The sequence below is a fragment of the Strix aluco genome, chromosome Z, assembly GCF_031877795.1.
Source record: "Strix aluco isolate bStrAlu1 chromosome Z, bStrAlu1.hap1, whole genome shotgun sequence".
NCBI lineage: Eukaryota > Metazoa > Chordata > Aves > Strigiformes > Strigidae > Strix > Strix aluco.
This window is the reverse complement of record NC_133971.1, coordinates 30,633,296-30,648,305: the sequence shown is the minus strand read 5'-3', so window position 1 is coordinate 30,648,305 and position 15,010 is coordinate 30,633,296. Positions and strand designations below refer to the sequence as shown.

Sequence of the window (15,010 nt, the reverse complement as noted above, 5' to 3'; positions counted from 1 at the left end):
TGAGTGCTGCAGTGCCAGACATGCTAGAGCTCCAGTATGAGCTGGAGTCGAAGGCAGCCAAGTGGTACGCCACGATTGACATTGCTAACGCGTTTTTCTCCATCTCAATAGCACCAGAGTGCAGGCCACAGTTTGCGTTCACTTGGAGGGGTATCCAGTACACCTGGAATCGATTGCCCCAGGGGTGGAACCACAGCTCCACCATTTGCCATAGACTGGTCCATACTGCACTGGAGAAAGGTGGGGCTCCAGAACACCTGCAGTTCATTGATGATATCATTGTATGGGGGGACACAGCTGAGGAAGTCTTTGAGAAAGGAAAGGAGGTAATTGAAATCCTTCTGAAGGTTGGTTTTGCCATCAAGTGACAGTTAAGAAGAAAGTTAAGGGGCCTGGAAGGGAGATTCAGTTCCTAGGAATAAAATGGCAAGATGGGCGTCGCCACATCCCAATGGAGGTGATAAACAAGATAACACCCATGGCCCCAGCAACCACTAAAAAGGAGACTCAGTCTTTCCTGGGTGCTGTGGGGTTCTGGAGGATGCACATCCCAAACTACAGCCTGATTGTGAGCCCTCTCTACCACATAACCCGCAAGAAGAACGATTTTGAATGGGGCCCTGAGCAACAACAAGCCTTTGAACAAATTAAGCAGGAGATTACCCAGGCAGTGGCCCTCAGGCCAGTCCGGGCAGGGCAGGAGGTTAAGAACATGCTCTACACTGCAGCTGGGGAGAATGGCCCTTCCTGGAGCCTTTGGCAGAGAGCAGATGGGGAATCCTGAGGCCGACCTCTAGGCTTTTAGAGCTGGGGATACAAAGGCTCTGAAGCTAACTATACCCTGACTGAGAAGGAGATACTGGCAGCATACGAAGGAGTTTGGGCTGCCTCAGAAGTGGTCGGCACTGAAACACAGCAACTCCTGGCACCCCGACTGCCGGTGCTGGGATGGATGTTCAAAGGAAAGGCTCCCTCCACACATCATGCAACAGATGCCACGTGGAGTAAATGGGTTGCGTTGATAACACAACGGGCTTGAATAGGGAATCTCAACCCCCCAGGAATATTGGAGGTGATCACAAACTGGCCAGAGAGCAAAGATTCTGGGATGTCACCAGAACAGGAGGTGACACGTGCTGAGGATGCCCCACCCAATGAGCTGCCAGAGGAGGAGAAACGAGATGCCCTGTTCACTGATGGGTCTTGTCGCATTGTGGGGAAACATCGACGATGGAAGGCTGCTGTGTGGAGTCCCACATGACGAGTCACTGAAGCTGCTGAGGGACAAGGTGAGTCGAGCCAGTTTGCAGAGGTGAAAGCCACCCAGTTGGCTTTGGATATTGCTGAGTGAGAGAAGTGGCCGAGGCTCTATCTCTACACTGACTTGTGGGTGGTGGCAAATGCCCTGTGGAAGTGGTTGCAGCAATGGAAACAGAGCAACTGGCAATGCAAGGGTAAACCCATCTGGGGCGCTGAAGTATGGCAGGATATTGCAGCCTGGGTGGAGAACCTCATCGTGAAGGTGCGCCATGTGGACGCCCATATACACAAGAGTCGGGCCACTGATGAACATCAACACAACCAGCAGGCGGACCAGGCTGCTAAGATCGAGGTGGCTCTGGTGGACTTGGACTGGCAGCGTAAAGGTGAACTGTTCATAGCCCGGTGGGCCCATGAGACCTCGGGCCACCAAGGCAGAGATGCAACATACAGGTGGGCTCGAGATCGAGGGGTGGACCTCACCATTGACACCATCCCGGAGATCATCCACGGATGTGAGACATGTGCTGTGATCAAACAAGCCAAGGGGGTGAAGCCCCAGCGGAATGGAGATCGATGGATGAAATATAAATATGGAGAGGCCTGGCAGATCGACTACATCACACTGCCACAGACGCGCCAAGGCAAGCGCCACGTGCTCACAATGGTGGAAGCGACCACTGGATGGCTCGAAACTTATCCAGTGTCCTACGCCACCGCCCGAAATACCATCCTGGGCCTTGAAGAGCGAGTCCTGTGGCGACACGGCACCCCAGAGAGGATTGAGTCGGACAACGGGACTCACTTCTGAAATAACCTCATAGATGCCTGGGCAGAAGAACACGGCATCAAGTGGGTCTACCACATCCCCTACCACGCACCAGCCTCTGGGAAGATCGAGCGCTACAATGGCCTGTTAAAAACTACATTGAAAGCAATGGGGGGTGGAACCTTCAAACACTGGGACACACATCTGACAAAGGCCACTTGGTTAGTGAACACAAGAGGATCTGCCAATCGAGCTGGCCCGGCTCAGTCAAAACTTCCATGTGTTGTAGACGGGGATAAAGTCCCTGTGGTGCGCATGAGGGACCTGCTGGGAAAAATGGTCTGGGTTAGTCCTGTGCTGGGCAAAGGCAAACTGATCCACAGGATTGCTTTTGCTCAAGGACCTGGGTGCACCTGGTGAGTGATGCAGAAGGATGGAGAGGTCCGATGCGTACCACAAGGGGACTTGATTGTGGGTGAAAACATACTGTGAGTTATATTGTGTTTTTGTTAATTGTTTTTTTTGTTTTTGTTAATTGCTAAATGGCAGCTAGGCATGATGCAGATGGCATAGAATAAAGGCATGGATTATGTCCTGGTTCAGCTAGGATAGGGTTAAGTTTCCCCAGCAGTGGGGAGAGAGCTCTAGCCGGGTTATTGGATACCATGCTCACGTCAGGTCTGGTCACCCAAGTGTGGGAAGAGCAGGGACGGCTTTTGTCCGGGTCGGTCCCCTCACTGCTGTATCCGTGCAGTATATCCCTTGTTCTGTTCATTGTTATTACTGTTATTGTTATTGTTGTTCGGTTTGTTGCTGTTACACTGCTGTATTAAACCTCTCCTTATCTCAACCCCGGGGTGTGTATTTCACTCCCTGCCCCGTCCGGTCTGAGGGTAGGGGAGGGGCAGCGGCAACGTGGTCTCAGGTCCCGGCAGGGCCTAAACCATCACAGTTGGTTATCTTGCGTTTTTGCATTTCAAAACCACATTTCAAAATATTTTTCTGAGGCACTTTCACTCCCCTGTACATAAGCCAGGAGCTTTCTGGCTCACCAGTTCACCAACAGGGCCTGAGGCCTGTTGCTCCTTAGTCAGCCTGAATCCAAGTACCACTAGGGGTCAAGTGTATCCGCCACAGCTAAGGAAAGATGCAGAGCACGCTTTATAAGCTGGGTGTTTTTGTTCCCCAGGCTGAGACTGCAGAATCATCAACAATTACCTGTGGGAATTCAAAGAGGACAAGAGAGCTTTCAGGTGGCAGGAAAAAATATATAAACTCTGTTTAAAAAGTGGGCAGAGAATTACAGATCAGTCAGTCTGTTTGTAATTCAGTGAGCAAGAGGAGATGTAGCAAACAGTCAAATAAACAATATGCAGAAGATGATGAAAAACAACCATCATGGATTTTTTTTTAAAAAGATAGAATTATCAAATCTTGTGGTTAGGCAAGATGTTATATATCTTGGCATCAAAACTGACAATCCTTGCAAATAATCCAGGGTAACGCAAACTGAACTAAACTATTAATAGGATGAGTACTGTTAGACCTTCTTAGTATGGCGTTCCAGACATTTATCAAAGGTGTGCTGTCAAGGAGGACAGACAGACCAAGCTGAGTTCAGAGCATCCTCTCTTTGGTCTAGTACTATTTGGCATTTTCATTAATTGCTTGCATGAAGGAAGAGAGACAATGAAGATGCAGAAAGAACTACAGAAAAGATGCAGAGGAATTTGCAGATGGAATTAAAGAGGAAGGGAGTGGAATTATGTTGGAAGAGTTCAGACTGATTTTCAAAAATTAGGGAAATTATTTGCTATGTTTAGGAACAATAAAAAGCATAAATACAAGGAATCTCTCTATACAGAAGAATCTGGAGTTGTAGATGATCACAGAATGAGATAACAGTAGCATATTGTAAAAACCGGCAAACATCATATGGGGATGTATAAATGAGAATTTTAACTGTAAGATATGTGAAATATTTCTTCTGCTGGGAACAAATAAGGCCCACAGTACCATGCCCAGTTTTGGACACCACAATTTAGGAAGGAGGAAATCTGTAAAACAGTAACAAGAATTTAAAAAAGATATAGAAAAGATATAAAGATATAGAAAATATGGCTTATGAAGAAAGAATGTAGAAAAGGCAGCTGCTTTATACAGAGCAAAGAAGACTGAAGCAAGAACTTGCAGAAGTCTTCAGCTATCTAAAGGTAGTAGTAAAAATGGAAGAAAGACATTTTACACAACTAGTGTAGGACAAAGAGCAATGTGTTTAGACTATAGAAACGTATTTTAGAATCTGAAAACACTTTTTAAGAGCAAGGAAAAGTTATCCCTGGAATAGACTTCCCATAGAGGTTATGGAATCGTCACTGCATATTGGATAAATATCTACCATACAGCAGGACAGGTAGATTTGCAAAGATATAAAAAACCCTAGTCTATTTTACAGGATCTCATGAATTCTTTATAAATAGCAGAAAACTATCAGTTTGAGGTACTTAGTAAGTGATATGTGGTAGGATAAAAGGACTTGGCTGTGGTCAGCTGCTTCAATTTCTCCATCCATTAGTTTAACTATACATTTACACTGAAAAGATACCTATGTCAGTTCCTTTAAGATCCACTTGACAGTCCTCACATCTAAGGAATTTGGTATTCTCTCACCTTGGGAACTCTCCTGTGATTTCTGAAAGATTTGCCAAACTTTTCTCTCCTCTCCCCCATTTAGGAATTCAGTTTGCAGTGGGGTTCCAACCTATTCGGTCCTGTGGTGGTTTAGCCCCTGCCGGGGTCTGAGACCACGCGGCCGCTGCCCCTCCCCCACAAAGGGAGTGAAATACAAAGCCCCGAGACTGAGATAAGGACAGGTTTAATACAACAGAGTAACAGCAACACAACAAACAACAACAATAACAATAACAGTAGCAGTAATAACTATGAACAGAGAAAAATATGTATCAATACAGTGATATCAGCAGTGAGAGGACCGGTTGCACAAACCCCACGTGATCACTGATTCTTCCCGCGCTCTGGCACCCAGACATATGAATAACCCCGCTAGAGCTTCCCCCCACTGCTGGGGAAACTTAACCCCATCCTGGCTAAACCAGGACAGGTCCTCAATGGAGAAGTTTGGGTTTTTTTCATTTGGTATCAAAACATCCTTTTAAATAGCAATGTATTTGGCTGAGCAAATAGAGGTACTCATGTCCTTATGTCAGATGCTCTTCTGTTGAAGGCTGAAGCCAAGCTTAGGTTTAACCTTAAATTTTATTCAAGGTCTTTTTAGAGGTCAATTCAGAGGTAAGAACCTGCATGTGCTTGTTTGTAAGCTCCACACTTCCCATACAGAACCTGCTGTACCTGGGCTAGTTGCTAAGTTTGATTTACCTTTTTACTTGATAAATCAGTATTTCTGAGGAGAAGCCACTTCTAATAGTGACCTGACTGCATGTTTTTAATGACATAGTTAGAAAAGCCCATTGATCTGATTAGAGCTCAACCATCTGTAGCTCAGGCAACACGTCTAGCATCCACATTTAATAGCTGTTCTTTTCAAGTCCTCTTGACCTAATTGTTTAGTGTTTGTTGTTTCATAGTTCAAGTTAGATGTACTCAATAATACACTAGATGATTGTTAACTGAAGTTCTTGTTTGGGGAAATTACTGCAATTTTGAATGAATTGCAATACACTTGATCTATGTACTCAGTTATATTTGACTAATTTAAATATCTGATTTGTTAATATTTAATTTCTTAATAAAGTTTTACAAAAGCTCTGTAAAAAATTTTATATATATATATAAAGACTAAAGTTAAAATGAGTTGGTAATGGAAAAGATGCACTGAACAATTGCAATTTAGTTCAATTAGTTAATCTTTTTTTTAATATAGCATTACAAAAAATAAATTATCTATACCACCTGCCACAATCTTCACCACAGTCGTGGTGCAAAAGGATGAACTCCAGAAGGGTGAGCCCAGGACTCATAAAGGCCTCACAGAAAAGTTCCCTACACAATGCTTGGTTGTCACACAGCTGCTTAGAGACTCAGGAATCTTCCTCCCCTTATACTTCCAGTTGTGCCTGCGAGAGTGAACAAGCCTTGATCCCAGAGCTCCAGGCTGTATGTGCCTTGGGATTTGCGCATGCATTGACCCAAAGGCAACAACTGTGAATTAGAATTACTAGGTATGCAAACTTCCTCCGAACACCCCGTTGAAGCATGTAGCTCTTATTTTTGCCTGCTGTGGCAACCATCCTTTCTGCCATCATGGGGACTCCCCACACAAAGCATCCCGCCAGTTCTCATGCAGCAGAATGGGTGGCTGCTGTGCTGCGGCACAGGGTAGAGAAGCAGATCCCTGCCACGCTGGACGCCAGCCTCCCACCTGCACCAGAAATGCAGGCATGACATGGCAGTGCCAGCAAGCACCCCAAGGATTTCCCCAAATTTTACCTTTCAGTCCAATTTTGTTTGGCTTTAATACAAGAATTTTTGCTTTCTAGGTTGATGTTTGCCTTCAAATTCCTATCTTCTAGAGTTAATACTGTGCAGTCTGTCACATACTTCACGTGAGTGCAAGTCAGATGTGCAGTACAGTCACAAACAGGTTGTATGGCTTTCTGAGAGCAGCTACTTCCTGTACAAGCACACGAATTGACACAAACAGAAATCACACTTGCCCCTGTAGCACCAAGCTTGTTACTCACATGCTACACAGTCCCTTTATACATTTCAGATGAGAAACTGGAAATACAGGGCAACTCAATGTGTGCATGCACTCACCTTCTCAACCCAAAACCTTGAACTAGTTTAACTCCAGAATAAGACATACCTACATAGAGTACTACCATACACAGTTTCAAACCTGTCAGGGTACTCAGTTGTTTTTCATAGAGTCTCAGAATAACTTTACAAATGGAATAAAGTTGCACTGGCTGAAGAATTCTATGGAATTAAATTCTCCTCTAAAGAAGTAGTGTGATTCAGAGGAGAGGTAAGTTGCTTAATTAAAAAAAAAAAACAGTTGAAAAAATCATGTCTCAGTGTCCTGGTTTCAGCTGGGATAGGGTTAATTTTCTTCCCAGTAGCTGGTACAGTGCTGTGTTTTGGATTCAGCGTGAGAATAATGTTGATAACACGCTGATGTTTTAGGTGTTGCTAAGTAGCGCTTATCCTAAGTTAAGGATCTGGCAGTGTTCTGCCAGCGAGCAGGTGCACAAGAAGCTGGGAGGGAGCGTGGCCAGGACAGGTGACCTGAACTAGCCAGAGGGATATTCCATACCATAGGACATCGTGCTCAGTACATAAACTGGGGGGAGTTGGCGGGTGGGGGAATTGTTTCTGGGGTTTCTGTCAGTGGGTGGTGAGCAATTGCATTGTGCATCACTTGTCTTTTCCTGGGTTTTATTTCCCTCATGCTCTTTTTTATTACATACCTTTTCATTATAATTATTACTATTGTATTTTGTTTTATTGTTATTATGTTTTATTTTAGTTATTAAACCATCCTTAACTCAATGCACAAGTCTTACTTCTTTTTCAGTTGTTCTCCCCCTCCCACCAGGAGGGGGCATGTGTTAGTGAAGAGCTGCGGGGTGCTTGGCTGCTGGCTGGGGTTAAACCACAACACTGTGGTCAGACTTGGTCAGAATGGAAATGTCAAAATTGGATCCTAAAATAACAGCCGTGGCCACCCAGACTTTCAGTATTGATCGATCTTTGCTGCAGAGACCACTATTTGATGTTTTTTAGTAAGCTTACATGGATGTGAGGTTCTTTTTTTTGTACATTCACTAAAAGCTTCGCATCTTTATAACACAAAAGGGAAAAATACTTAGAGGAAACAAGATACAGTCATTTTTACATGAGTTGCTTTGGTTTTTTTGACTGATAATTCCTCAATGAGCTGAAGTTTTATAGCACAGCTCCATATGGAAAATGCATCTGAACACACAGAAAACCAAATACACAGCAAAATAGGTATTGCAGTCCTGCAGAAGTTTCAAGGTAATAACTCAGTTTAGTATGTTATTCAGCATTTCTCATTCCCTGAAAAAACCCAAACCCAACCCAATGCAGTTCATCAGAATTTAATACTTGCTGTGCTGCAATCTTAATTTAGCTAAAAGTTCTTGAATCCTTTCCACTCTTGGATGTTTCTTCATTGCTCAAAATAGTCAGTCACATAAAACTTGAAGCATTTTAAGCTCTACCTTCTTGTTCTGCTTTTACTAGTACTACTTAGCTATAAGCTTAATATTTAATGTTTTGGCACTTGCTCCAAGTTATTGGTGTTATGAGAAAATCTATTAATTTGTCTGCATTTCTAGGCCAGACTCAACTGTGTCAGGACTCTATAACATGCAAATATCTGAACTACTATCTGCTGCCTTGGTTGCTTTATACAATTAACATAATTACTTTCTATTGTTTTTTCTTTTAAATGCCTTCCCGAGTCCTTCCTGAATTATGACACAATATTTTGAGATAATCTTTGTAAATACTGGTCATTCTTATTTCTTTCCTTATTACTATCCAGAGAATATTTCATTTAGTCTGACTGCAGTTTCACAAGTTTCTAAACCTGAATTTCAGAATTCATTAAAACCATTATGAATATTTATCACAAGGTATAAGCAAAACATCACACTAGTGCATAACATGAAAATGAATTGAAGGCTATATTTTCCCATACTTTATGACATGGGGATGACATGCTTCATGACATTATTACATCTCCTACAGTATTTTATTCTTCAGACTTTTTCGTCTTCCCAGAAATTTGTTCTCTGCAACAATTAAAGATCTCTGATTATGTCAGTAGGTGTTGCAAGTAATACCTATAACAACCTTTAAACTTCATTGGGATGGTATTTTGTCACATAAAAGGAAATAAAACCCTTAGGCAATCTGCTCTGAGAATAAGATGCCTTTTATGTGTGGGAAGGGGTAACTGAACTAGCTTAATTTTTACAGTAGAGTAGCTTAAGTATATATTTGCATGCTTGTATTTATATGCATATTTTCCATTTTGCCAGTGTAGTTCTCAAAATTTAACAGCAGCATTCAACTCTGTTTGAGGTAAGTGGTGGTAATTTTCATGTAAAGTTAGAGGAAAGTCATATGAGAAAACAACAAAGTAATGCAAATCAAGAAGTAACACAAATCATAAGAGTTTGCATTAGAAATTCTACAGAGCTGTAGTCTGATAACAGGCAATCTTTAGCAGTCCCTGTCTTACAGACTTGCTTCTCTCTAAATACTGAGAGTAAACGAAAATGCTTCTTCATCACAAAATAAATTAGTTTAATGAAAACTTTAAAAAAAACCCAAACCACAGTCTTTTTGTTAGGGAGCACTCAATGTACTACCTTTACTTCGGTACATGTCACTTCCTTCCAAAAGATAAACACTACATACGCCTACTCTGGGAAGGTCAGAGTTGTATGTGCTGTATTCCACCCCTTTAAACAGAGCAGCTCTCTTCAGCAGCAATTTAAACACCAGTAACTAATTTTAAGTATTATATAAAAAGAAAATCTTGGCAGGCATGTGCCATTCATTATATTTAGTTATTTTATTTTCACCATCCAAACTCAGAAGAAACGCACAGTTAAATTTCAGGTATCAATATACAGTTTTCTAAAACACATCCCTTTTATGTTCTCTTCAGCAAACCATGTGTTCAAATGTTTGCAGTCCAACCATAAGTAGCAGGTGTCTTTCCCCTCCCCACCCCCAAGGGACTTTTCCTACTTTAATATAAAGTATTGTAAACCTCTTATTCAAAAAGCAAAATTCAGAAAAAAATCCTTAGTCAAACACCTTTTCAAAATTGCTGTCTGTTTCTTTTGGTAGAGTAATTCTTGTATTTTTCAGTCAGGTTGGGTCTCTGTATTAAGGCAGACGATACACAGTTTAGAAATATATTAGCACATATTTGTCATGGTATGGCATTTTCAGTAGACACCAGTGTTTTGTAAATCACTAGGCATTTCACATTTCAGAAAGCTTCTTCAGCGTTGATCATCAGCCTTTTTCCATCAGTTTTCTTGTTCTACGTTTTTACTTTTGCTCTCAGAACTCTATCCTCCAGGTGTCTGTGATCACACATTCCTGAAAAGCTTGCTTTCTTTACACAAGAGTTACATTTCTTCGTGCTTCATACAGTAACATCTTTTCCCATACATTTGAAGGCAGTTGGTCAACATCTCAACTAAACACAACAATTAAAAGCTTAATTTCTGGGAAAAAAAATAAAATTTACATACCCTTTTATAGTTATATTCATCTGTATATTTAGTAACAATTACCTCAACTATGGAAGTTTTTAATCAATACTAGAACTTGACAATATAGGTTTCTTTTCCTGAAAATTCACTCCTCCTCTGGCTTATTACATGAGTGTTGCAAGGCAGTGGAATATATTTTAAAAACAATTTTGAAACTTCACATATTTATACTGATAGACAACAAACCAATATTATACTAGACAATACTTGTCTGCAGAGATTCTATAAAACATATTGTGCACTTACAAAAAAATCTTTCACTTCAAATATAAGTGCAAAGCAGTAGTTAATATTTTAATTCTACATCATAGCAGCAGTCATGTATGCATAAACAACACTTTCTACAAAAAAAAAATCACAGCATTTTGGGAAGCATAATGATTACACTAAAGTATGACAAATGCAAGGCCAACTGAAGAAAGTTTCTAAAACAAAAAAATGAGTCTGTCAATACAAAGGCTGTATAAAAATATGGCATTATACAATGCTACTGTAGATCTGAGAGCTTTTGAAATGCAGTGGTGTTTGTTTGTTTGTTTTTAAAAAGCTTACTACAATTGGCAGTAGCAAATTTAGCAAAATCACTGCATTTACATCCTCAACAGCTTTTTGAGAAAACCATTTGGTCCGCTTCAGGACCTAAACATTGACACTGCAGGTGATCACACATTCCCCAAGAGTCCTAAGCAGTACTTGGTCCCATGCACCCAACTGATAATACTCATCCTGAATGCTCAATCCCTTTGCACAGACAGACTTGTTACAAAAGACTGTATGTTCCTGACCAACAGCAGGAAATTACACTGCAGTGTAAAGGTATGGCTCTCTCTAAAAACTATAACATATTAAAGTAAAAAAAAATTCCACAAAACACTTAATTATCCTTGAGTTTAACACTGTATTTATGCAATCAAATATACTATGTAATCAGTCATACTGTAGTAGAACAAGAAAAAGACTTTTTATTCACTTGAAACATAGCAGACTGGAAGATTTCTTCATTGTATTACACAAACTTCCCTGAGATTTTTACATAAATTATGTTTAGTCTACTATATATTGGAAACCAGTTAGCTACTGAGTGTCATACACTGCAAATTTTACATAATTCCTGCGTATGTTATCCAGCTAAAATGCTCTTTCAATCTTTAAAGCTTTATCTTCTTTTGTTACATAAAACATGTATGCACAACTGAGACTACAATTGCAAAGACATTTTTTGCACAAAATTTTAAATCTTTAAAGCAACATACAGAAAACACATGTTAAGTTGAACAAAGCACTTTAAAGTTCTTTGCAGCTTAAAACCTGACTGTGAAATTAGTTTTAAAAATTATGCAAGTGCTTGGTGGCAAGAAAACCAACAGAAATATTATGAAATGCAATGGGCAGAAAGAGGGCTGATGCTGCCCTCCCTATTTAGCAATCTCTCATATTTTAAAATCATGATTTGGTATGAGTGATTGTGGGAGAGAAACATCATAGTGGTACAAAACATTGCTATACTGGCACAATGTTACACTAAGTAAGGATTGTTTTATTTATTTTTTAAAGTTGAGGTACTTAAACTTCTGGTAAGATGAAGGTAGTTAACCACAAATCTTAAGGAGGCCCCACAGTGAAAGTAACTCCTTTGTTTCACTGACTCACTGCCACAAATTTTAAAAATTAACACTTCATTTTAAATACAAATCTGGCTGTCAGGTCAGTTTGCAGAGTTGTATATCCCCATAATTGAACTTCTCTCAGCAAAAGTCCAAGACGAACAAGCATTGTACTTCACAAACAATAATGCTTAAGAATAAGTAATAACAAAAAGAACATTATTTGAACTAAAAATAAACAAAACCTGCAACTTTACCGCTTTGAGATATGAGATTATCCCCAAGTTTTATGCCTGGAGGCAAAACTAAAGAGTTGTCTTGTCTACAAATTTTTGTTAGACTTCTTTCAAAAGCTTATACAGCATAAGTAATCTGTTAGGTAGCTCTGATCATATTCCAGTTCTCAGCAACTGGGATCATGCCCTCGCCCCTGCTAAGTGTGGAGCAATTGCACTTGTAATTCCTCATTGAAAACACTCTTATGTTGGGTATTACCACAGAAAGAAATAGGACATAATTTGGGCCTTATCTGGGCCTTATTACAAACCAGACTTGATGTGGTTCTGACTGGCCATATCAGATACAGGGTCAAAAGCATTCTTTTTTGTGTACTGCAAGGAAGGTAATAAGGTGATCATCTTAACAGCAAAGTGAGGAACTGTGAAATGGAGGGCATTTTCTAGATTTTTAATTCTGCTTTTAAAAGTTCCTGATTTACAGATGCACTTATCACTGCACGAAAATTACAACTATGGAAAGAATAAAAGAGCAGCACTTAAAAGCAGTATGTTTAGCTTTTTCGTATTCAGAAACAAACTGAAGACACTGCCTTGTATAAAATTACTTCATTTCTACTTCTTATCACTGTATCTTCAATTATATAAAGGGACTCTAATACTTACTCAGGAGAGGAGAAGAAGAGTAAGAAAAACTGGGTAACGTTTGCTTTTTCATTTTAAATTAAAATTTTCACATGGATGAGTAAGGTTTCTGGCTCTCCAAATTAAGAACAACTTGCTCCCTTTCCCCTCAAAATACTCACAGTACATCACACAGCCTACTATATCCCTTTGTATATATTGCTGGCTGATACTGATTCAAATGGGCACATCAAAAGTTTCTGGGTTACATAACCACTTCTATTTTGATATACAAAGAAGCCATTTTTGCATTAACAATGAAAACGTTATAAAACTATATTAACACACACAAGTTCTTGTGCAACACACAAAACAGGGTGCCAAGTCACTGTATACTCAACTATATACTCTGTGTATCTCCATTTCAACAAGGAAATACACTGTGTTTTCATCTCAATCTCACATTTTAAGTCACCTCTTTTTTGCATTGCCAAGTAAGGCAAATAATGGTGTTGTGGACTGATTATTTTATTTAGAAAAGTAATTTCTCTCCCTATTGAGAATTTCAACATGTTCTCATAGTTACAAATACATCCTGATAAAGAAAACCAGAAGGATTCTTCAGTATGGAGATTGAGATAGGATATTTGCCACACAGATTTTACTTCCAGCAAGGGTAAGATGCACATGTGTACACACATCAATTACACACAGCAGACCAAGTACATTTTGTTCTGCATTCCAACACATCCTCTGAAGGAGGGACAGTTTTCTCAGCCACCCATGTTGTCCCTTATATGATCCACTCGCTGAGCAAGATCCCTAAAGGTGGGGCGCTGCATAACATTATTGTTCCAGCATTCTTTCATGATAGCGTAAATCTGAAAAAGAAACAAAGAAAATCAGTAGTAGGTAAACAGATGCTACAAATAGTTAATAGTTACTTTGAACTGGTCCAAAGAACATCCAACTAACTTTATGTTTCTAAGCAACAGTGACTAAAGTCTTGCTATACAGATCAGTTTATCAGCTTGATTCCAGTGACAGTGAGAAGTGATGATAGCTAGCTCTGCAAAAGCCCTTATTATAAAAGATTTCTTTTTTTAAAGTTAGCATAGAAATTCACTCAGCTAGTTTTTGACACTTTTAAGAGACTTATGTTATTTTGCTAGGTGTTTATCTTCTTGCTTGCTCATATTTTTTGAAAAGCTAAAAAATGTTTAAAAATCACAAATGCTTCACAAGTCTGACCAAAAAATGGATTTACAAAGACATCAATTCTAAATTAAGCTCCCCCTGCAATGTTAACAGACTTCTCCACATTTGTATATTAAATTCTGAATTATTCTTCCTACATAATAAGAAATAAGCCAGAAAAGTTACTGTGCAAACTGAACCCATTTCTAGTAGAAGTAGATTTAAATGATTTTTGGAAGATATTTCCATTACAATAGGCATTTGGCAACAGTTTTCTTTTTTCCCAAACAGGTAGCTGACACCTGGTCGCCAAAGAACTTGCCAAGCTCTTCACCTGTACTCTTCTCACTAATTTAACCCAGATCATTATCATCAACTTCTCATACTTTCAATAATTTTTAACATGTTGCTTAAGAACAATCTGCGCAGCGCCCAGGAAAAAAAAAGTAGCATTGGTTTCTTATTTTTCAGCAAATCTGAAACTTCCACATTGACCAAGCTGCTTGAGACCCAAGTCTCAAGCAGCTTGTAAGATACAGACATCTGGAAGATTTAATATCTGTGAGGACTGGCCTTTCGGGATCAAAACAGGAAGACCACAGTTTCTCACAAAAGAGAGACATTTCCATCTTGCTTTGATATCTGAAGAAATGTCAGACATTGAACCCTTTGCATTAGTTTGGACACAGTTTCAGTAAAACAGATTACGTATTATCTTATACATATGACATTCAGGTTATCTACAAAAAGCCAAGCCTTTGCAATTCAACAACTGCTGTACTCATACATATAATGCAAAAAGGTTATTTCAAAGGCTTCTCTTTTGATTGTCTACAGACCATTTCTTCTTCTGTGGCTTCCCAGCCCCACCTAGACTCTCTCTTTTCTGCTAGACCACTTGACCCTGATCTCTCCTTTTTCCAGTTTTGAATGGATTATTTCTTAACTTATTGCCAAGTGTGCTTGATTTTAAAGGGATGCAGCAATTGATCTGAGCTAGAAGTTATACATGTT

General features: G+C 39.8%; 1 protein-coding gene across 11 annotated transcripts in view; it reads right to left on the bottom strand.

Moving 5' to 3' along the window:
• Positions 1 to 9,601: 9,601 nt before the first annotated feature.
• The window catches only part of JAK2 (Janus kinase 2), a 100,048-nt gene continuing 94,639 nt past the window's right edge, over positions 9,602 to 15,010 (bottom strand). For all 11 annotated transcript variants that reach the window (XM_074811603.1, XM_074811601.1, XM_074811600.1 and 8 more), the window contains one exon: positions 9,602 to 13,680. In XM_074811603.1, the coding sequence (XP_074667704.1) occupies positions 13,573 to 13,680 (108 nt within the window). In that variant the 3' untranslated portion in view covers positions 9,602 to 13,572. The remainder of the gene's footprint in view (positions 13,681 to 15,010) is intronic.